The sequence below is a fragment of the Ixodes scapularis genome, unplaced genomic scaffold, assembly GCF_016920785.2.
Source record: "Ixodes scapularis isolate PalLabHiFi unplaced genomic scaffold, ASM1692078v2 PGA_scaffold10__122_contigs__length_95168666, whole genome shotgun sequence".
Classification (NCBI taxonomy): domain Eukaryota; kingdom Metazoa; phylum Arthropoda; class Arachnida; order Ixodida; family Ixodidae; genus Ixodes; species Ixodes scapularis.
This window is the reverse complement of record NW_024609836.1, coordinates 20799501-20822003: the sequence shown is the minus strand read 5'-3', so window position 1 is coordinate 20822003 and position 22503 is coordinate 20799501. Positions and strand designations below refer to the sequence as shown.

Genomic DNA, 22503 nt, shown 5'->3' with positions numbered 1-22503 from the left:
GTTTCTTTTCTTTGCACGTGACATTCCCGTGGCCAGTATCACGACGTAAGCTGAGACCTGGAACTTTCATTGTCTGTTTTTCCGCTCGCCAAGAGGCCAGACAAAAGGGGCAATTGTCCACTTCAAAGCTAGGTGCAAGAACAGAAATGCAGTCGAACATGACGGGGCAAAGCGGACAAACCTGAGATTAAAGCTGCCCCAGTCTCCACGGTGCGAGTTGCCCGCTTGGCACTGCAGGGAGGGTCCTGCCAAGGGGGACCGAATTTTTCATTCAGAGCACACTTATTCAGAAAAGAACCTCAGTCACCGAATACAGCAAAGGACGACTAGGTGTCATATCTCAAACCTGATACAGAGTCTCTGGTTTTGGGTGCTAAGTTCCGGCACCATATGGCAGAATAAATATGCGCTTACTTCCTTAACACAAAATCAATATCAATTGGCGACACGGACGTAACTCCGGCTCATGATACGGTGACGAAGGTAATCAACAGGCCGAGCGGTAGTGCACGAAAGTGAGCGAAATTGCGAATTAATTAAGGGAAGATTGGTTTAGTTGTGGAGTGCGGCAGTGAGTGCAGAATGCCTTTTTTTAGTCTATACAGACCGCTTTTAGAGAAAGCCGCAAAAGCTACGACACTAAAGCCAGGCACTCGTGCAACAGACGCCAGCCTGGCTGTTTGAAAAGATAAGGGATGGAAAACAGCGCAGGCACGTTTTCGCACCCACGGCCTTGTGGGTGCGAAAACTGTTCAGAGCTTGTGTGCTCTGGGCGCGACGCGCCAGCCGGGCAGACGAAGCAGACGAGGGTAGACGAAGCAGACCCACAACGTTTATTACCCTAGCATCAAGTGGCGAAAAGTACCCCGCGTCTCGCGGCGCACGCGCTTATCTAGATTACGATGCGCTCCTGGCGCCATCTCTTGGTCTCCCCTACATCTCCCCCCGGAGCTCGTTACTGCACTCTAGTTACACAGTTCGAAAGAAAGCGATGTTTACAAGTCCAACCGTCTTGGTGGCTTGATGGCACGTCCATAGCGTGATCTTGTAACACCTTGCGGGGAAGATGCACGATCCAGAGAGGGTGAAGAGCAGCCCGCAGTGGGCAACTCCCCAGGCTGACCTTCTTCGGGTGGTTGTCCTGGAGGCTCTTCGGCAGCAGGAAGCTCGACAGACTCCCTCGTAGTAACGGTCGGCGAGAAGGGCACCAGGTGCCGGCGGTTTCGCTGTAGGATTCCCTTGGGAGTCTCTACGACGTACGACCGTGGTCGTTGGGCAGGGCTCAGGACGCGTGCTTGACAGCTGGCATCCGTGACCCAGACGCTGTCACCTGGCTTGAGAGGGTTAAGAGAGCGAGCATTGTGCCGGCGATTGAAGTCTCCCGCCTGCCGGACCTTATTCCTGGAGTCTTGAGCCCGGAGCCTCTCGTGGCTTGGCTGAACTGGTGCGAGTCGCTGCGGCAGAGCAGGAAGACACGTCTGTAACCGCCGACCCATCAGCAACATGGCAGGAGAGACTCCCGAGATGCCCGGAGTGTCCCGGTAGGTGAGAAGCGCTAGGTATGGGTCTTCGGACTTGTACAAAAGATCCTTCACCGTGCGCACCATGTGCTCTACTGCGCCATTACTCTGCGGGTACCGAGGGCTACTGGTCTCATGCTCGAAACCGTATGACAGAGCAAAGTTTGCGAATTCCTGTGAAGCAAACTGCGGACCATTGTCTGTCCATACAACGTCCGGTATCCCATGTCGGGAAAAGCAGCTCTTGATAGCCGCGATAACCGCTGAGGCTGACGTAGAGCTCAAGGAGACGACTTCCGGAAACCGAGAGTAATAGTCCACCATGAGAACATAATCACGGCCTTTCAGCTGAAACAAGTCAATGGCTAGGCGTTGCCATGGCCGATCTGGTGTAGGCGTTGACATCAAGGGCTCCGAGTGTACAACCCTTGTTTCCGCACACTTGTCACAGCTGGTGACCAAATGTTCGATGTGGCTGTCGCAGTTAGGCCACCAGACGCTTTCTCTGGCTCTCTCCTTACAGCGGCGAAGTCCTTGATGGCCGTCGTGCAGAAGGGCCAGGACGTTGCTACGCAGAGCAGCAGGAATAACGAGACGGCAGTCCAGCAGAAGAAGGTCCTCCGAGACTGTCAACCTTCCTCTCTCTTTCCAATACGGCACCAAGTTGGGAGGCAGCTTCCTCTTGTCTGGCCATCCCTCTTGGCAGTAGCAAACGACGAGAGAACATTCTCCATCTTCAGCTTGTCGACGACGAACCTCTTCCAGCCTGTTAGCGAGGGGAGGTGGAAGACCTTTAAATATCTCGCTAGCGAAAATTTCGACGGAGAATACTGTAGAAGAAGACCGGACATCGCAAGGGGCATGTGACAGCGTGTCCGCCGTGGCAAGAAGTCTACCTGGTACGTGCCGAACGTCGAATTGGTAGCGCATCAGCTTTATGCGCATTCGCTGAATTCGCGGTGGCAGCAACTCCAGCTCCTTTTTTCCCAGCAGGGCGACGAGAGGCAGGTGATCTGATTCCACGGTAAAACTAAGCCCATGCAGATACTGGTCGAACCGAAGAACAGCCCAGGTCACGGCAAGAGCTTCCTTTTCTGTCTGACTGTAGCGTGCTTCAGTCGGAGTCAAGGACCTTGAAGCAAAGGCCACAGCTCGACGAACTCCGGACGGCTGATCTTGCAGCAGTACCGCTCCCAGGCCAAATGAGCTTGCATCTGCGGAAAGTCTCGTAGGATAGCGTGGATGGTACTTTGCCATGCAGGTTTCCGAGCTCAGCATAGCCTTCAACCGCTTGAACGCGTCATCTTGGCTTGCTCCCCAGGACCATGCGCTTGACTTGTTGAGAAGTGAACGGATGGGGGCAGTTACGTCCGAAAGGTGCGGCAGGAAGCGTCCAATGTGGTTCACTATCCCCAGTAGACGGCGAACGCCTGCAACGTCCGTTGGCGGAGGTAGCTCCCGAATGGCTCGAAGCTTGTCGGGATCCGGCGAGATACCATCTCCATCGACGACGACTCCGAGGAACTTGACCGAGGGAACCTGGAATTCACACTTATGCTCGTTGAGCTTTACCCCGGCTTGCTCAAGTCGTCGGAGTACCTCAGCAAGGCGTTGATCGTGCTGTTCAAGGTCTCTACCGTAAACAAGGACATCGTCGATCATATTCACGACGCCAGGCAACCCCTCCAGGACCCGTGACATTTGACGGTGAAAATATTCGGGTGCAGACGCCAGACCAAATGGCAGACGACGGTAGCAGTAGCGACCAAACAGCGTGATGAACGTCGTTAATTCTTCGCTTGCGTCGCTGAGCTTGATTTGGTGGAAACTGGAGGTCGCGTCGAGTTTTGAAAACACTTTGGCGTCGCCTAGCTGCCCCAGGATCTGGTCAACCGTCGGCAGGACGTATCGCTCCCGCTCAATAACTTGGTTTAACTTGGTCAGGTCGACGCACAGCCTGTACCCACCCGACGACTTGGGGACGACGACAAGTCTGGAGCACCATGCTGTCGGCTCGTCAACCCTTCTGATGACACCTTGAGCTTCCATGCCATCAAGTTCTCTCTTGACGACGTCGAAGAGCGGCAGCGGTATTCGTCTTGGAACGCTCAACGAGTACGGCTGAACCCCTGACTTCAGACGAATGGTGTACTTTTCTTGGAGTTCGCCCAGTCCTTTAAAGATATGGGCGTCAGAAGATGGAACACAGCTGACACGAGCGTCTGAAGACGGGACACGTCCATCCATTTTTCCGGACTCGGCGGAGGTGGTGTTCACAAACTTGACCACGCCGAGAGCTTCTATCGCAGGTAACCCTAGAAGCGGTGTAGTTTGAGCCCGCATGATGTAAAGCTGTTGGACGGTGCGCTTGTCCTTCCACGCCAGAGTAGCTTGGAAAGTGTCCAAAACAGGCAGTGGCTGGTTCCCCGGGCCGATAAGCTCTCCTTCCACTGCGTCGAGCTTGCGAGGAACGCCTGGAAGCGACGGCCGAACGACGGTGACGTCTGCTCCCGAGTCCACCTTGAACCTTGTCACGTGGCCGTTGACGCTTACTTCGACGTATCTTGCCCGTTGCGTACGAACAGAGCAGAGTTCGACGGAGCCCAACTTCTCCTTGCGCTTCTTCGCGCGACAAACTTCTGCAAAATGACCTTGCTTTTTACAGAAAATGCAAGTTGCCTTCCGTGCTGGACAATCCTTGCGGTCATGCGCAGAACGCCCACAATTGCCACAAACTGCGTTGTCCAAACGCTGCTGCCGGTTACGTGCGCGCGACGACGGAGCGGATGACGCAGTCTTTTTCTTCGTCGCGTCGACGTTCAAGGCCGCTGCAGCTTGCGCCGAACGAGAAGCGCGCTCCCTCTCAGCATCTTCGTGCTGGCGTGCTTGTAAAAGTGCTTCGTCAGCGGTGAGCCGTGTGGAACGGCACAGCTGGTCCGATAGCTTCTCGTCCAATAAGCCGACTACGAACTTGTCACGCACTAGGCGGTCTTGTATCTCGGGGCTGTTATAGTTGCAGTGTCTGATTAGGGTTCGAAGCTGTGAAAAACGCGTCGACTGTTTCCCCAGGCTGCTGAGTCCTGCGGTGAAATCTTCGGCTTTCGTAAATTTCGTTCGCCGGATGAACGAAGTGTTGAGTCAGCCTCTCCTTGACGGCGGCAAACGGTTGCGTCTCCGGGGTTGGCACGCCAAGCGAAGCTAGCACGGTACGAGCTTGCGGACCCATGCAATAAAGCAACGTTCTTACTTGCGTTTCGTCGCTTGCAGAGCGTAGACCGGTGGCGAAGGCGTAGTCCTCGTAGGTTTGAATCCATGTTGTCCATTCACCTGGGCTCGTGAAGACGAACGGCGACGGCGGTTGAAGCCCCGTGGCCCCGAGGTGGACGCTCTTTTCTTCGTCCGGCATGGCGGTAGCGCTGACTACGAGCAGGTGTACCCCACTTCTGACACCATGTTCAAAGCTTGTGTGCTCTGGGCGCGACGCGCCAGCCGGGCAGACGAAGCAGACGAGGGTAGACGAAGCAGACCCACAACGTTTATTACCCTAGCATCAAGTGGCGAAAAGTACCCCGCGTCTCGCGGCGCACGCGCTTATCTAGATCACGATGCGCTCCTGGCGCCATCTCTTGGTCTCGCCTACAAAAACTGAAGTTGAGCAAGTGTTAACTTTGGCGCATAACCGCGCTCCAGATCTTTCTAAAACGATTTACAAGTTTTCAATGATGCGTCGGAGCGAGGCACGCGACACCACGTCACAACACTGCGCCAAGGAACCGGCAGTCCTCCGCTGCAAAACCAACCAACTTGGGATAAACATGCACCACCGCAACATTGCCGTTCGCTAGAGTAGCTAGTTCTTTGGGAACACTTAATTTGCCCGCATATCTGTGGCGGGTGCTATTGCCAGGGCGATGTTTTAAAGGGATACTACAACGAAATTTCGGCGTTTATTTTATGGTCTTATGTGTGTTCAAAGAAGCAGTATCACATCGAACACACGAATATATTGTTAAAAAAGTCACGAAAAGGAATTTTAAAACGAATTAAACGATTAGCAAAGAGCACCTAGTGGATGTCGCTAACGCCTCGCTTGTAATGCCCGTCTAGGAACCTTGACAGCTAGTGACGGTGAGTGTCTCGTCTCCGGCCACAACAAGAGAAGAGGGGAAGGAGGAACTCCCCCCTTCCCAAGAATCCCTTTTGTGTGTTCCAGAAGTAGCTATTGTCCCCCTACAAGATTATAAAAGATTAACCTGTCACTCAAAATTCGTACAAAAGCAGCCGCTTCGGTGGCTGGAACGACTAGGCCATCTCCTCGACGTTAGCCTCGCCGTAGCTTTGCTCGTCCCGAGACGACCTACGTCACGATTGCGTTGGATGTCACATGCTGTAAGCTGGGCCTTCTCTGAGCGCTTGCTAAAGTGGGCCGTTTATAATGAAAAATACAGTCACCAGGCTCAAAATACAAACGTGCGATTGTCACTTACGGATATTGTGGATCATATTCAACCTATTTTTGAACACGACGGATATATTTCCAATTTCATTGAAGTATCCCATTAAGCGGAAGCGGTCAATTACACGGCTGCGATCGCTAACGGCCATGGCGCTACGAGGAGAAAAAAATCTGGACCAGATAAAGATGTGGCGTCACTATTTTGGTTTAAATATAATTCAAACTCATAAATTCATCAATATTTATTGGTTAATTTTTTATATACTCTCAATAGAGATGGAACTGCTCGAGTTCAATTACCCAACGAAAACAAAACCCAGAACTACGCTTTCTAGCGGACGTCATTGTTGCTTTGGCTGTATTGACGCCTCTATGGCCTCGACCATGGAGTGTTATCACCCGACTTGCTCCGACAGTCTTGTTGGATCGCGGGGGCCCCAGCCTTTGCACTTTGCCACGTTATCGTGAAACGGAGTAGTAACACAAAAAGAAGTGCGCCTAAAGTGGCACCACGACAGCTCTGAACGCACGAACGTAGATACAAGAAAGGCGGGAACTGCATCACAACGTAGGTCCTCTCGCCCTATTATTGCTTGACCATTGTCATCACCATTGTTGGTCCCCTGCTTCGTGTCTGTGTAGTAACTATGTTAAAATTCCTTTGCATTATCATGCACATTGAGCTAGTTTATCATTCTCACTAGTTTTTTGCAACGTGCGAATGTGCCAAGGTTTCCATGCACTTTGATTCATGCCTAGGGAGTTTTCTTGGCCACAATTCTGCATGTGCATTGGCCACTGTGCATAAACAAGACGCTGATGCCTAACAACTTCTATGTGACATGTCATAGCTGTCGAGCTGTCGCCTTGACTGTAATGTGGATTAACGCAGGACTGCTCGATTTTTCTTTTCTTTCTGATACTCGTAACATTTTTTTTACGTTGAAAGGCTTTTTTAAGTTTGTTTATTTAATTACTTTTTTCTCATTTATAATTACTCTGTTGATATGGCCCTCGAGACTGCGACAGATCTTTAATCCGGCCCCTTAGCCACAAAGTTTGGCGACAACGAAAATTCAGCACTACAGCTTTGTCATCTAGTACTAGACGTTGCTGTGAAGCACTTCTCGTATTCCCCGTTCAGGTGAAAGAAAGCGCCATAGTTCTCTATTGACTCAGAGCCCATGCCAAAGCCTGTATGAAAGCAGAGTCCGCCGCTAGCCACGATATGCCAACCTTTCTGTAATCAGCATCCTCAATCCTTCGCGTAACGCTCTGCAATTAGTATACGGCCACACACTTTATATGCAAGCGCATAATTCGAGATAGAAACCCAGAATATGAAGTGTTTATTGCTTCCGGTGCACCTCTAGGCAATTGATGTAACGGAGACATAAAAATAAAGTGATTTTCCTAGCGAATGTTCGCATCCCTAACAGATTACCTTAGAAGTCAAATGAGCAAAACAGGTGAAACAGATCCCGACAGACTGACACAAACACAAGACGCATTTTGTGTCAATCGGCTTTGTGCAAAAGTATCGAGGTACTTCTTTTTAGGAAGCAGAAATCTTATTAAACTGGGGACTACAAAGAGCACGAACGAATTCGAGTTTTGCTCGTCTTTGTCACGACGGCGATTGCAGAGACAAATACCTCGCTTTTGCCGGCGTAGAATTCTCCTACTGAGAAGCTGCTCTTGTCCGCAAAGGGGTGGCGGAACGAGACGCCCGGCTCTTCAGATGGCTTGTCCTGCAAGAATCAGCGAGCGTCTGCACCGCTGGCAGCATTCGGGTGCAAAGGGGATGTGCGTTGCTTAAGGTACACGTTCACACTAATGCACACTAGTAGAAGAATGCTTTGCAACCATTTTCCACGGAGTCATTCTACGTGTGAAAATAGGCAAGGCCGAAATGTCTGCCAGGAACATGTCTCGCTAAAAGACGGGCACTTGGAATTTCACGGCATCGAACATACACCTCAGACCGAGCAGCGACCTCCAGACAGCTGTACAAACCGGCTTACCTTAGCTGGCAGACTGTCCTTCTTCAAGCTCTCCCCCGTGAATGTGGACGCAGTCCCTCTAGCGAGAAAGAAAGCCCCACCCGAGTTGCGGTCTGAAACACTCGTCCCAAACAATGGTACAGCTAGCAAGAGCAGGAGGAACTCTCTAGAGCGGTCGCTACGGCTTGTGGTTTGTGCACGCAGCAACGTGCTGCAAGCTTCTAAAAGAATGCCCATCTCGAGGGAAGGGGTGTGCAAAATGTCAAAGGGGGCAGTGAAGCTAAGGACAATGCAACGATCCACAAGCGTGCTACAAGCACGTGCGACATGGGGATCTATACCACGGTTTGATGGCATGCCAATCTTGCATTCTGAGGCTCTACAACACTACATCACGCGGCACACCGAATCAAAGTAAAAGACGACTTTCAATGTGCCACCAAAAGAGCTTCCCGATTCCCTCGCATGCACTTGCTTGTCTCTTGCTGCTGCCACCAACTTGGCAGTGCAGGCCGCAACCTAAGTCGTGAACTGACTCCAAACATGTGCACATTTGAGTACACCCGGTTTCTTTTCATTGTTTGCACAAATATTTTTTGTCATAACTGAAAACAACTGGCTCAAGTATGAACCTGTAAATACTGAACCTTGGGATCTTAATTAAAGAAAGTATTTTTGCCTCTCTGAAATGTTTACTGGGTTTGTCATTATGACTTACGGCTGTGGCTGAGCAAAGAACTTTGGAAACTCGTACATGGTACTGTATCGTTTTAGTGTAGAAGCTTTGCATACATGCGTGGCATGGCATCAAACGAGGGAAGAAGGTAGTGGGTTGTTGGCCACCAGCCAAACACCTGCACCTAATGAATCCACCCTCTAACACTGCACTGCTATAGTCTGTGAATCTACCAAGTCGTAAGGTAAAAGGGGTGGGAGAGGACGACGAGGCAGAGCCTCCAGAAGATGCGGCAGCACATGCCAGGACAAAAGACTAGATGGAAACATTAACCGTTTTTCTCGCAACATGCAATTCTGCATACTATGGTGTTGGGAATTCCTTTAAAGGGGTGCTGAACCGAAATTTTGATTCCACAACACACGCGGTAAAAGCGTGCAACGGGATGCTACAAACACCAAAACATCACTCATACAGCGATATCTCGAATGGATGACAAAATTTTTCAAGAAAAGGAGGCGCATTTGACAGAGATGATGTCGTCATGTTTCTCCGAGAAGGAACGGCCTCGCGTCTTCTCCGCCTCGCGGCCTTGAGGGAGCGAAGCGAAGAGAGGAGGCAACACGGTATACTGACGTCACGCGCCTCGTCGGCCTGGTTCAATCTTGACCTCTTTTTCCAAAAACATGGCCATCCACTCGAGATTTCGCCTTACGAGTAGTGGTGTAGGGATTGTAGCGTCCCGCCTACATTCCCTGCATTGTTTTTTCTGAAATTCAAATTTCGGTTCACCATCCCTTTAAGTTTAGTGTTGGGAATTACTTTAAGTACACTGTACTTCAAGTACCTAGGTTTAGAAAATATCTACTTTACCTGAAGTACATTTACTAAGTCTGTACTTTTACTTCTATTACTTTTTTAAGCATTTTTTTTCTGGTACTTTCCGATGGAAGCACAACTCCCGACTTGAAAGTACATTCCTCAAATTTAGTCCTCCGAGTGAAGTAATGGTGATTATAAGATTGATACAAATAAGTGCCTTGTAAGTTGATTGTGTTAAGCAGTTTGCCAGCTGCCAGCGAGATTAAAAAGAACTACTCTTAGGCCACTTGACTTTCTCCAATATTCACCGCCATTTCTGAAAATAACTACCATTTCTGAAAAAAAACTGATGCACCCGCAATTACACCTGGGGCAAATGCATACCAGTTAAAAATAAAAGACTGTACAAAGAAATGAAAGTGCATCATGAAAGATTGAGTAAAAAGTACCTGTACTTTACTTCAAAAGTGCATTGTATTTATAGTACTTTACTTCAAGTGCTGCATCTTCCGGGCTATAGTCCACACCTGGCCATAGTCCGCAGGGGCCCATTTAGGCTGACAAAAATGTTTTTGCTTAGACAGTCTGCACCTGGTGCTTAGTCAACACGAAAACCTTCTCATACAAGGCACACCCTGAGAAATGTCTGCTTTCTTAGCTCACAAAGAAGCTTGTATTATACATAAATCCCTCCCTTTAACAAACTCTTTCATTAAAAAAATCTGTCACGTCTCATCATAATGAACAATCGTGAAAAACCAAACTCTTGTATAGTCCGCACGCGTAGAAGTCCACACAGCCGATAATTTTGATTTTAAAATGTGATGTTTGTGGACCATTGTCCGGAAAATATAATACATTGCGCCCGGTGAACTTGCTACTTTACTTGAAGTACATACTAACCTCTCATTTACTCTGTACTTTACTTCAAGTACTTTTTAGGTGAACTTTACCCAACACTGTGTCTACTGGGTTTATTGTTGCACCATGTGATTGGGTAAGCAGAGCACATTTATTGGTATTTGAGGCATGGCCAAGCGTTTTCCTCTAGGCTTTTCAGCTTACATCTGCTCCAGAGTTTTTCTCCATAGATAGTGCAACCCAGAAGGGCATCAAAATCATTGCTGGCCTCAAATATGAAAACAGCAACCTTCGTAGGGTGGGCATTTCTTGGGAATTCCACGAGGCACAGTTGTACACATAATGGAGGTAAACGAAACCTTGCTCCGAATGTGCACGCACATGATGTTGATGCGGGACTAGTAGGGCAAACTTACAGGGCATCCTGACTCCTCGTAATCTTGACAGTGCCGCAGCGGGGACCTAGGAGGATAGGATTCCAGATGAGATTGGATACTTTTATACAATAAATCCACTGATAAGAGAGGATGAGCCAGGCGTATTGACTCCTTACTAAAACGACAGACCTCGAGCTACCAGAACCCGCTCACTCATGTTAGGCCAGTCACAACCTTGGCACGAGTGCCAAGCATGCGACTATTCTCAAAATATTACGCCGCTGCTTTTCTTTCACATGGAATTTGTGTGTAAAGAGATGTGAGCTTTTTTCAGCACTGCAAGCCGGTGCAGTGGTTAAACTTAAGAGAAAAGAAGACATATTTCTCATCCCAAAGGGTGCAGGAAGAACAACAGCTCTTTATTGTTTCAGCCATTGTTTGTGTAGATTAACTAATCGAGTGCTCCAGAATGAAGACGATTCGATATGAGACCTCTTCTGGCAAAATGTCTTCTTTAGTTTAGGAATAGGCCAGTAGTTGCTTCAAAATCTATACGGCGATGTTTACTCGCAAAAGATGAACTTCACAGGGATTTGACTTGTCCCAGAAAATGGCTCGGAGAACCTTTCAAAGTGACATATTGCCAAGCTTTCTTGGAATACTGCGCAAGAGTTGGCACTAACGTATAATATTGATGTTTTTTCCCCTTCTGATACAAACAAGGTATCGACAAGGACCAAATTCTTTGTCCAAAGCGTCTTGTTCGGAGTTTTAAATGAGCACCTTCCCCCACACTAGTAGGGCACACTTTAATTCCAAAAGAAAAAACAAGAAACCAGCTGTCGGCCGGTCATAGCAACCGTGTTGCTCCCTGCGTGAGCGCCGACACAAGGACCAATTTGAAAGTGCGATTGGAAAGCGAATACAGCGCCGAAAAGAGGGCGACAAAGGAACGCCAGCATACCCAGCTTCCGTTCAGATGTCCGAGAGCATCTGATGACAGCTGCCAGGCGCTGCTTGCTTTCTTCAAGCATCGTGGAAAGCTCAGCCTCAACCTGCTGCAGAAAAATCGCAAGAGCTGCACACTGCTTTTCGAGCTTCTTGTTCACTTCAGGGCGAAGGAATACAAATTACGTCGTATTTCGATTCATCCCCGAAAGAGGGAGCTTTTAGCTTTTCGTAGTATTTTATCAATATTATTATTATTAAATCATCTTTTCTCGTTTGATACTCAATATAGCTAATGACCTTTTCCTGGTTAGATTCTTTTTTAATTTTTAATCTCCAGTATGCTACCCTTTCCACTGAACTATAGGTGTTCAATAGTGCCCACTATCCGTAGACAATATTGTTGCTGGTAACTTTGTACGGGGATTCGCCTTACAATGCTCAGTGACGACGCAGTAGAGCGGATTCTAAGCAGATCAGCAAAGCAACACTGCCGGAAATGAATTGATTCAGAATTTATGAGTATGTCTGAATGTGAGGTTCCTGGGTACCTTGTCCACAGCCATCTTCTGTGCATGGCCAACAGGGCTGAGGAGGCTGGTGTCCAGGGTGTTGTCTGAATGAGGGACAACAACCGGCTGTCAGAAGCATTGCTGTCCAAAAGCTGGCCAACTTGTGGCGCACAACAAAAGGGCTATCGTCGTGCAGCCCTGCCGCCACCCAATTGCAAAACAAAGCACGAGGCAGTGAGTCTGCAAGCGAGCCCTAGCTCAATGGCAAACTCAAAAGTTTTCACCATGACATAGGTAACACAGAGAAGGGTTGTCCATCCCCTTTTCTGCGTTACCTTCCTGATGGTGGATACTGTTACCAACACGCTCGTTTTGTACCCAAAATTTCTGCTTTGGATTGTTGCATCAATGGAATTTGTGAGAGTTCTACTTCTCAGACTTAAAACTACACTCGGCCCGAGCGAGGATTTGGCCCGTATTAAAATGCAGGAAAAATATAAGTATTCTAAAATATCTTAATTTCAGCAAAACAAACACAAGCAAGTGTTCTTACACACAGTCATTGACATCAACAAGTCTCGACAGCGAGTCTAAGAATCTAGGGTGCTAACACTATGATTACCGTAAGTGTAGCCAGAGTAGCACCTAGACAAAAAATTGTGCCTCCGCCTCAGTGCGAGCATAGCAGAAACTATAATCCGTCTGCCCCTAAGCTGACAGTGAAATGGAGGCGATGTGATCAATGGGCCAGTGATGTGGCTATCTTTCGCTAAGTGAATAAGTTCAGGTAATGAAAGGGAGGTGTTTGATTGGTCCGGCAACTGTGTAGCTCCCATCGCACTATCAGGAGTGAACGTAGCATACAAAAGCAGGCTCTGGGACTTTCTCGATGTTCCTGCCGAACCCACGCGCTCGTGCTCGAAGCTTCAGCTTCACTCGCGCGTAAAGTGAAACAAACTACATGCACTGTGTATGGTAGTATGTTTAGAGCCCATTGCGCTACAACCAGTGTGCCGAACCGAAAAAAATAGGGGTTCGGTTATGGTTCAGGTTCAGGTAAATTTATTTTGTTCCAGTTCAGTTCCGGTTCGATTAATTCGATCCGCGAACCAGTTCGCGAACCGGTTCGGGGCGCTGAACCGGTTTGGAAATTATAAATGACAAATTGCAACATCAAAATACCAAAATCAAAATAACATAGAAAAAAAAAAAATTGCAACATCACGTTCTAGAAACGTGTTATGAAACGAGCACACAGCAGCATTTAGGATTTACGAGATTGTAGGAAAATGAAATCCCGTGACACGATTTCTTTTTTTTTTTGCACAGCCTTCCAATTCTCTTTCTTCCGTGCAAGCCGCGACCAGCGCAATACTGGTTCCTATGTCAAGATTCATGGATGCAGCGTTTATATTCCGAAGACTGAGTGGAGAAGAAAAATATGTAAGCGAGGTGTGTGTCAGTTGACGGCACTTAAAAAAACAAATGGCATTGATAGCACATTCATTGTCAACAGCGCGTGGCCGAACCATTTTGAAATGAGCCGGTAACCGTTATTTTTTTTTACGGTTCAGTTCCGGTTCGGGTTCATCGCGATAACAATATAACGGTTCGAGTTTGGGTTCAGTTCCGGAAAAAATACCGGTTCGGTTCCGGTTTTCGGTTCGGTTCCGGTTCGACACCCTGACTACAACCAGGATGTCTATGTAGCTGAATATCCCAATTTACTTCTACAGGATTTTTGTGGCCATCCTGTCAAAATTTCCTCCAGAGGTTCAGAGGTTCAGTGGCCAATGACGACGATAGTGGTACACCATACTTGCGACCAGTGACCTCGGACGGGCTAAAAGCACTACTGAGGGCAACAAATATCTCTAGGCGCACTACCTTATTCTCAAAATATACTAAATACATTTTTCTCCCTCTCCCGTTTTATATCGAGCCTGCACTGCAATTCATAATAATTTTTGACGTGTCAACAGTGATGCTGGAAGTATATTTTCAGTGGAGGGGGGTTGAAGCCAAGTTCCCTTTAGTGCTTGGTTCCATGGCTTGCACCTGGCATGGACGCACGAGACGAGCGCCAGGTCTCTCCCCCCCTAAATAGTTTTATAAAAAAAAGGGCCCTGGCGCGCGCCCCCCCCCCCCCCCCCCCCCCGATTCCGGCGTCACTGCGTGTCTATGGCATTTCTTAAATTGGAACAAAAACAAAGCTAACGTCAAGAGCAGCCCGGTCACCTGAGAAGACGGTGTCCGACAGAATCCCCAGGGAGGAGTTGCACGAGGGCCTGCCCTGCATGGGCACCGGCTGCGCATTCAGCCAGGACCTGCACATGTTTGTGCGCTTGCATCAATCTCGTCTCTGCTGCAACGTGAAAGGAACCTACCATATTTTCTAGTCCCTAGGTCTCACCGCGTATAACTCACACCTCCTCCAAACGACAGTTTCCACAAAAAAGTTGGTACATCAGTCGCACCTCTTTGAATGCAACATTTGGGTGAAGTGGCCATTGACCACTTCACCCAAAAGCTGTGTCCGGCTGGGACCCGCGTTCTATCAGTGAGCTATCGATTGAGTCGCAGCCAAACTTTGACGCGGTGTCCCATTTTGGGCCTCGCGTTTGATCCAGGGAGACGGTGTAAAAAATTCAGTCCACGGACCTTGTGTCGGGTAAACACTGAGCCGGGTGGCAAACAAACTGGAGAAAGCACACCCTATATTTCAATCACCTTCCAAATAGCACACATCTGCCTGTAGCTTTCAACTTAATCAACCGTGGGACCCGTAACTGTTGACGGAGAAACATGTCAAGCGGGTGATGTTTTAGTGTCTATTAAAACAAGCCGATCAGTTTCTTTATCTCGAGGTTAGCGTGCAGCAAACTATACCGACCCTCTGCACCTCAAATTTGTTGTATGTAAAAATGCCACCTTGAAAACGAATACAGTACCGACAGATTAAAGACAAAAAAGAACACTGCACAAAGGCTGGACTTTACAATGTCCAGCCACACCAAACACTCAGGGTGTGCCTCAAAAGCACCGGATCTTAAAAGAAAAGAAAGATGGTGCAAAGGCATCACACATTTCTGGCAAAGACACGAAGGAACTCCACAAAAGCTTTGTAGAACTGGCCGACATTTCGTCGGTAAAAAATTGTCTAGCAAACTGCTTGGTGCTCCTCGTGAAATGTTCTGGTATCGCTTTGGAACATTACAAAGCCCGATGCCTATGCTCGCGGCGCTCTTCATCAGTTAACAAGTGGCATATAAACTTGATGGCATTCCCTGGAATAAAGATACAGGCACTAGTCGGGTTTTAAATATTAAATTGTTCAGAATTCCGTCCAAACGGAACGTTGACCACCACTAGAGTTTCGTCCAAACCCGTTGCGCTCATTGCCAGTGGCACCATCTAGGTGAGATTCCCTTGTGCACGTCACGCCGCCACCTGCCGTTGCCATGCTTTCTCCAGTCCAGTTTGTGTAGCGCCATCGGCACCGCCCTTGTGCCTTGTCCACGACAAGATGACGAAGTGTGACAGAATCGATTCCGCAACACAAGCTGCAAGTACGCCGTCACTTGCATGCACCATGGAGGTTCGCGCGAAGTTTGTGTTGCCCCATCTGGACGGAACTTTAGTGGTGGTTATCGTCTGGACGGAACGCTAGCCACAGCCTTTAATTAACACGATACTGAAACAAAATTCTAGCACCTATTTTACTGTCTAAATGTCAACCACATTCTGGAGACACCGTGACGTCACTATGCGTTTAAGAGCAGCGCTGCTCCATAGAAGTTTGGTGGCAAGCTGCGCGTATGCGCAAGCCCTATTGAACTGAATTTTTGTTCTCACACGGCCTGCTCAAACCTTGCGGGAAGGGGGGGGGGGGGGGGGGGGGGGTAACCAAAAAAGGGCTAGGTTGTAACACGTTTATGACACCAAGCGGCAGAGCTGATAACCACACTGGTGCCCCCAAGCAGCTGTGCCAGTGCTGTATCAAGTGACGTCATTTGGTACAGCTCGCATGATGCATAGCCCTCTTCAATGGCTGATTTTAAGTGCTCGCTGGAGTCATTCCTTTGGAACGAAAAGTATAGTCATCCCTACAAAATACGAGCATGCAAATGTCATTAGCAGATTGAGGCGATAATGTTTAACTTATTCCTGAACGTGAGGACGAGGTATATATTAGTTTCGATTCAGTATCCCTTTGAAACCAGGAGGTATCCCAGAACTTCCCACACTCACCTGAATCGGCCAATCAACATTGATCACGTGACCGTTCCTCCAGACAATCAGCGCCGAGCTTTGCAGTCGATTTTTTGGGCTTCACTCAAGCGCAAATGAGTTTTGTTAGCGGGCCGAGGCGACGAGCCAAAGAACGTGTCACATTACAAACTCCGGGGTTCATTGCGGTCGCCCCGCTGTTTCAGAGCCTCATATGAGCCCAAATGTGACATCAGAGATTAACTTGAGCGTCGCATCTGCTCTGCTACTGCGGGCCCCACCTAGAGGACAGACCAGTCGTTGTTCGCTGCACTCAAATGACCCTGGCTTTTCCAGGGGCGCAAGATATTACGGGCTCGTTCCCCTCGGCTTGCAAACAAACTCTGAATGCAAAGTGATCTCCAGTGGCTGACCAGAGAGAGCAAGAAAGCAGCCGGCAGTTCAAATGCCGCGCAACGGCAACGCCATGGCGCCGTCCCGATTCGAAGCTGCTCACCTCGTTCGATCCTCCATCACCGTTGACGTGGCTTGGGGTGTTCTGTGCAGGTTATTCAACTGCGACAATGAGGTGTCGTCCAAAAAATGCTTGGACGACATTCTCTTGAAGGAACGACGTCGAAAAGACGTCAAATTGCGCGGCAAACGTGACGAAAATGAAGAATCTGGATAGTGAAGCTGGTAAGGCCATAGAGTAATATAGTAAACGTAAAGAGAGGACACTGAAGCCGATTCGCGGCCCAGATAGTAGGATTCATACCCTCCGCTACGTGGCGCTTTTCCGTAATTTGGTTAATATTAATTACAGCTTTCTCTCTGAAAAGTATTTATTTTCTAAATTTTTATGCTTTAGAGTTTTTTAAAGTACTTAAAACGACTAAATAGTGTTAATCAAATACGTCACAAAAACCACGTGATGAATGGCGCCTGCCATGGCCTGTCTGCTTGCACGCCGTCACCTCTGCTCGTCCGTGCGGTCCGTGCTTCGTTCGTCCGTGCCGTACCGTCCGTGCCGTCCGTGCCGTTCTTCTCCGTTTTATGCTACAGCGTGTTCGGTCGACTTTGCTTGAAACAAAGTGACGAATGACCGCCGCGTGCTCTCATGCTCGGCGTGAGTTTGTAGAGCTGAGCGGCTTGATATGGCTTGAGCTTCTCGTGTTTCCGTCGGGCTGCCTGGACCTAGATTTTTAAACAAAAGGTAAGTCGTTTTGCTCATTTGTCTCTCGACTGTGTTGTAAAGCTGGCTTTTGAATTTGTTGAGTCTGGGTTGCCGTCCGACGCCCCTCGGGCAGAGCTTTGTTCATGCGTGTTCAAGTGCCATCAGACATCTGTGGATTGCTGTTGAGAGGACTTATGCCGTCATAGATTGAAGTTAATTCACTGACTAAAGCTGGGTCGACAGTCGTTCGCAGTGCGACGAATTCGGGGCAAGGTGTCCATTGAGTCATATTGATATTTTGACATGCATTCTTTCAATGGCGCGTCGCTGCTTTGATTTATCACATAAAGTACGTGCAAAAGAAGCGAACCAGCGAACGTCGCTCAAGCGAGCTACATAACTTGTGTGTACCGCCATACGAGCTGCAGTATGCTGCAGTTACGACGACAAACACATGCATAGAATTTCGGGGGAAAAAACTGCGAGACGCAGTATCAAATTTAGATATTTAATAAAGTTCCCAAGCAGCATATATATCCTATGGACGTCCACGGGACATCCAGGATAGGACATCCATGGAACTTTCGGACACTCTGAGAATGTACGGAGGACTATTCAAACATGGTTCCCACTACATCGCTACATCACCAAATGGAGCTCGAAATTTAGGTCTATGGTTCGCTGACATTATTTTCTATGTAAGAAAGCAAAATTCAAAATATTGACGGCCAATTTACCAGAAACAGTAGAGGTAGATTAGTCTTACTTATTTTGGCCGTACCGCTGTACTATGCTTAAATTCCTGTTTTACTCTTAAGGATGACATTCGAACGTTGGGTAAAACCAGTCAGACGTCACTTGAACACTTGGTTGGAGTGCTGTGGCATGGCACTCTAGACACTGCGTTCGATTATGATGCATGAAGATTGCGTAAACTTCACAAAGTTCACAATATTTCTTTCACCCGTCTGTGTTAATACGTGTCATGGGTTTATTGTAACATTGCGTCATGGCAATATCTTGTGACATTGTTTAAATCTCCATCAGTTTATTTTTTCACCAGCCGCTATTGTGCTACCTTCCGTTGAACTAAAGGAACGCGCCATTGGCTAGGCTTCAGTAAATGTTAAACTCTCCCTCCCCCGCTGGCCCAGATTATGTCCTACGGAAGTTACTGCTGCGTGGTCTGGTGTGCCAACAATGGGAAAACAAAGAAGCCACATGTCAAGTTTTTTCGAATTCCACGTGACCCAAGGTACCTATAGATTCTAAGGCAGTCCTTACAACATTTGATCGAAGCATAACATTTTGAAATGAGAACTATGGTCCGTTGCAACCTAAGAACGAAGGGCGAGGGTAAGACGGGCCGGGGAGGAGGAAGCAGACGGAACACGAAACGCTAAGGAGAGAAGGAGGTTTCCCCTTTCTTCTCCAGCGTTCCGTCTGCTCCCTCCTCCCCGGCCCGTCTTACCCTCGCCCTTCGGTCTTAGGTTGCAACAAACTATAGCAAAAACGATTTCTTCCATGTCACTTTGGTTTATGGACACCAATATCTTTCAGCATTTTAAGGTTATCTTGCCTCGGGCCTAAATTGATTGCATACCCTGGTGGGTATGCAATCTGTTTGTTTAGCTGTATTGCACTGTACAGTAGCATGAAAAAGAAAAACAAACTCTTCAGAACGTGAACACTTTGCTGAGAGGTGCCATACCAAACGGCAGTGAAACATTAAAAACAATTGAGGCTCATATATTTGGAGTTTATTTGACCCTTACAGTATGTGTAACCTTGGTGGTATATACACTGTTCTGCAGGTCAAAAGCATGGCTACAGTACGCCAGACGTCCTGAGCTCCTAGGAAAGACAGCCAAGGAGCTCTATGAGGGGTATCGCCTGTGTAGTGAGCATTTCACAGCCAAGGACTTTTTGGATCCTGGGAAGACAAGGCTGACCAAAACGGCTATCCCTACGGTTCGGCCGCAAATGCTTAGGCCATCTGTAACAGCCCAAGGTAACATAATCTTTATTTGCAGTCTGTACGGAGTTCTGTTATATTTTGCTTTTAGGCAGCACCAACTCTACGTCACTGATGCCAGCTGCCAGCATGCTGTCAACGATGCTTGACAGTCTCAAAAGTTTTAATCTGATTTAATTAGTTTTTATTATTAGTTTGTGCTTAAATATTTTATCTAATTCATTTAGCATTTTTGTACATTATCCCTGTAATGTCCCTGCGCATACTGTTGCCCATAACCAATATCCGTCCCAGTTTGTTGGAAAATTGTTTTAAAGCACAAGGTCAGCTGCATTGAAATACAGTAATTTGTGTCCTGCAATCAAGAAGGGCAGTTCTGCCAGTGCAGTATGACTTCTTACAGGGCATCCTAGGTTTGTAGCATACAATAGTGATATAAATGAAAGATAAGGCAGGTCAACGTTCCCCTGTTCATATCCAATTCGACAAGAGGACTCATGCCGTCTGAGTCATCTTCCTGACATTCATGTTTACAAGGTTAGCTTTAGTTGCCCATGCTGTTATGTTCTCATACATTAGCATACCAAGCCGTTAAAATTTAAGATATTCCGAGATTCCTAAGTGCCTTTTCAAGACCCGCCGGATCCTGTGTTTCGCCATTGATTAATATTGCTCAACATTAATTTTCATCACTAAGGGATTTCAATGCCCTTTCAGAGTGCTGAATATTTTCTGTTCCTTTGAAAGGTAACACTACTAACCTATCATTCGCCTGTAGCAGGAATTCTCCATCAGAAGCTTTATAAGCAGGTATTCATATCTAAGAAGCCAAAATTTTTCAGAAGAACCGGTGGCAACAACATGCCCCTGTGACGTTCCATTGGAGGGAAACAGAATGTCGCATCCCACAGCAGCTTATGGTGAGATTATTTATTTTTAATTGGCGGCTCATATCTGACAAGGAAGCCCTTTTCAGAAAAGCCAATAGCGGAACCAAGCCCCGGGGATGTTCGATTGGAGGGCAGCAGAACGTCGCCTTCAACAGCTGCTCATGGTGAGATCATTTATTTTAAAACAGGGGCTCATACCTGACAAGCAAACATCTTTCAGAAGGACCGATGGTGGCACCAAGCCCCGGGAATGTTCCATTGGAGGGTAGTGGAACGTCACCTTTGGCAGCTGCTCATAGTGAGATAATTTCTTTTAAAACTGCTGCTCATATCTGACAAGCAACCGTTTTTCAGAACAACCGCTGGCGGCACCAAGCCCCGGTAATGTTCCCTTGGAGGGCAGTGGAATGTCACCTTCAACAGCTGCTCGTGGTGAGATCATTTATTTTAAAACAGGGGCTCATACCTGACAAGCAAATGTCGTTCAGAAGGGCCGATGGCGGCACCAAGCCCAGGGAATGTTCCAATGGAAAGCAGCGGAACGTCACCCTTGGCAGCTGTTCATGGTGAGATCATTTCTTTTAAAACAGCTGCTCATAGCTGACAACCAAACATTTGTCAGAAGAACCGGTGGCGACATGTCCCTGTGACGTTCCATTGGAGGGAAGCAGAACGTCGCATCCCACAGCAGCCTCTGGTGAGATTATTTATTTTAAATGAGCGGCTCATATCTGACAAGGAAGCCCTTTTTAGAAAAGCCGATGGCGGAACCAAGCCCCGGGGATGTTCGAATGGAAGGCAGTGGAACGTCACCTTCGGCAGCTGCTCATGGTGAGATCATTTTTTTTAAAACAGCTGCTCATATCTGACAAGCAACCGTTTTTCAGAACAACCGATGGCGACAAGCCCCTGTGGTATTTCACTGGAGGGTACCAGCGCGTCACATTCCATAGCGGCCTGTGCTAAAATAAATCTCCTACACAAATTGGGTTTATGCAAACATTCGTATTTAACAGTGACACATTTTCCAGAGCAAATGGGGATGGCCAGCTCTCCTGGCCAGCTTTTGGACCACAGCACTCCATCTTCGTCTGTTGGCTATTCTGAATCATCTGGAACCTGTGAGTATAAATTGACTTCTCTACAGATTTAAGCACTGCAAAATTGTGTTAAGTACCTCTGCATTTAGTATGCACATTGCTTCAAATTAGGTGACATTATTTGTCACTTCATTTTTGTGCTGGCCTTAATAACTTGGAACATCACTACAGGTCTCTAGGTGACGGGGAACATAAGCTTTGAAGTGTGGCACCGTGAAATGCTCTGAAAAGGGGTGGTTTCCTAGTAATCTGTGCTTACTGTAGTAATTTGCCAATCCTGTTACATACAGTTCTCATTTTGGATGACCCTGTTGAATGTAGTGATTGACTACGCGATTGTTCAATATTTGAAAGATTCATCAATTTATGTTAATACAGTTTTTGTGGTGAAATTATTGCAGCTGAAAGACTAAAAGCTAGTTTAATTTTTTTTTTCTGATAGCAGCCATTTGTGTATAAACAGTGGTAACAGAACATGCGGAGCAAATACCCACTCACAATTTGGAGATAATCATGAAAAACGCAGAGATGTATGCTTCTTATGCCCGAAAGCAAAATTGCAGAACAGCCAAAGGTTGGGGGGAAGGGCGGTCACCACTTTGGAGGCCCGTGCACGTGTCGAGCTTCACCTTTTACATTGGTGTGCTTGGAGAAGCAGCTGAAGCGGATGAGCATTTATGTTAGGTGGGTGGGTTTTTAAGTCTGGAGTTGGACATTGATACGTGCTTTGTTTATTTCGCAAACGTTTCGAAAGTGGCGGGGGGGGGGGGGGGGGGGGGAAGGGGGCACATATTGCAGCATGGGTAAGTGGTCGGTATTTGGCGGTATCGTTTCTGTCGGGTTCTACTTTTATCATTTTTGTGTAGCCTGACTTATGTGCTTTCGGTATTGTTTTGGCAGGCTCTGGTCGTTCAACACCTGCTTCCGCCAAGCTCTCAAGGAGGCCCAGGGACGTCATAAAACGCCTACAAGCAAAG

General features: G+C 47.7%; 2 protein-coding genes across 4 annotated transcripts in view; one reads left to right on the top strand and one right to left on the bottom strand.

Annotated features, from left to right (window-relative positions):
* The window catches only part of LOC8052295, a 96927-nt gene extending 79675 nt beyond the window's left edge, over window positions 1-17252 (bottom strand). For 2 of the 3 annotated variants that reach the window (XM_042287515.1, XM_042287513.1), the window contains exons 1-8: window positions 16902-17243; window positions 14414-14502; window positions 12215-12279; window positions 11680-11773; window positions 10755-10800; window positions 8001-8058; window positions 7632-7727; window positions 182-245 (exon numbers count right to left, since the gene is read on the bottom strand). In XM_042287515.1, the coding sequence (XP_042143449.1) occupies window positions 182-245; window positions 7632-7727; window positions 8001-8058; window positions 10755-10800; window positions 11680-11773; window positions 12215-12279; window positions 14414-14502; window positions 16902-17002 (613 nt within the window). In that variant the 5' untranslated portion in view covers window positions 17003-17243. Of the gene's footprint in view, window positions 1-181; window positions 246-7631; window positions 7728-8000; window positions 8059-10754; window positions 10801-11679; window positions 11774-12214; window positions 12280-14413; window positions 14503-16901 lie in introns of all 3 variants that reach the window. The other variant, XM_042287519.1, reaches the window with a different exon arrangement.
* Window positions 17253-17371: 119 nt separating this feature from the next.
* Window positions 17372-21939, top strand: LOC121834741 (skin secretory protein xP2-like). The gene is made up of 10 exons (XM_042288494.1): window positions 17372-17600; window positions 18716-18816; window positions 19376-19572; window positions 20379-20456; window positions 20513-20590; window positions 20647-20724; window positions 20781-20858; window positions 20915-20992; window positions 21049-21081; window positions 21905-21939. Exons 2-10 carry the CDS (start codon window positions 18719-18721, stop codon window positions 21937-21939), a joined length of 753 nt encoding a protein of 250 aa, XP_042144428.1. The 5' UTR covers window positions 17372-17600; window positions 18716-18718.
* Window positions 21940-22503: the final 564 nt, after the last annotated feature.

Excerpts from the sequence above, each read along its gene's own strand:
- LOC121834741 (XM_042288494.1), top strand. The coding sequence starts at position 18,719 with ATGTCCTACGGAAGTTACTGCTGCGTGGTCTGGTGTGCCAACAATGGG. Across the intron at positions 20,859-20,914 it reads ACCTTCAACAGCTGCTCGTG|AAGGGCCGATGGCGGCACCA; the intron begins GTGAGATCATTT and ends AATGTCGTTCAG. Across the intron at positions 20,993-21,048 it reads ACCCTTGGCAGCTGTTCATG|AAGAACCGGTGGCGACATGT; the intron begins GTGAGATCATTT and ends AACATTTGTCAG.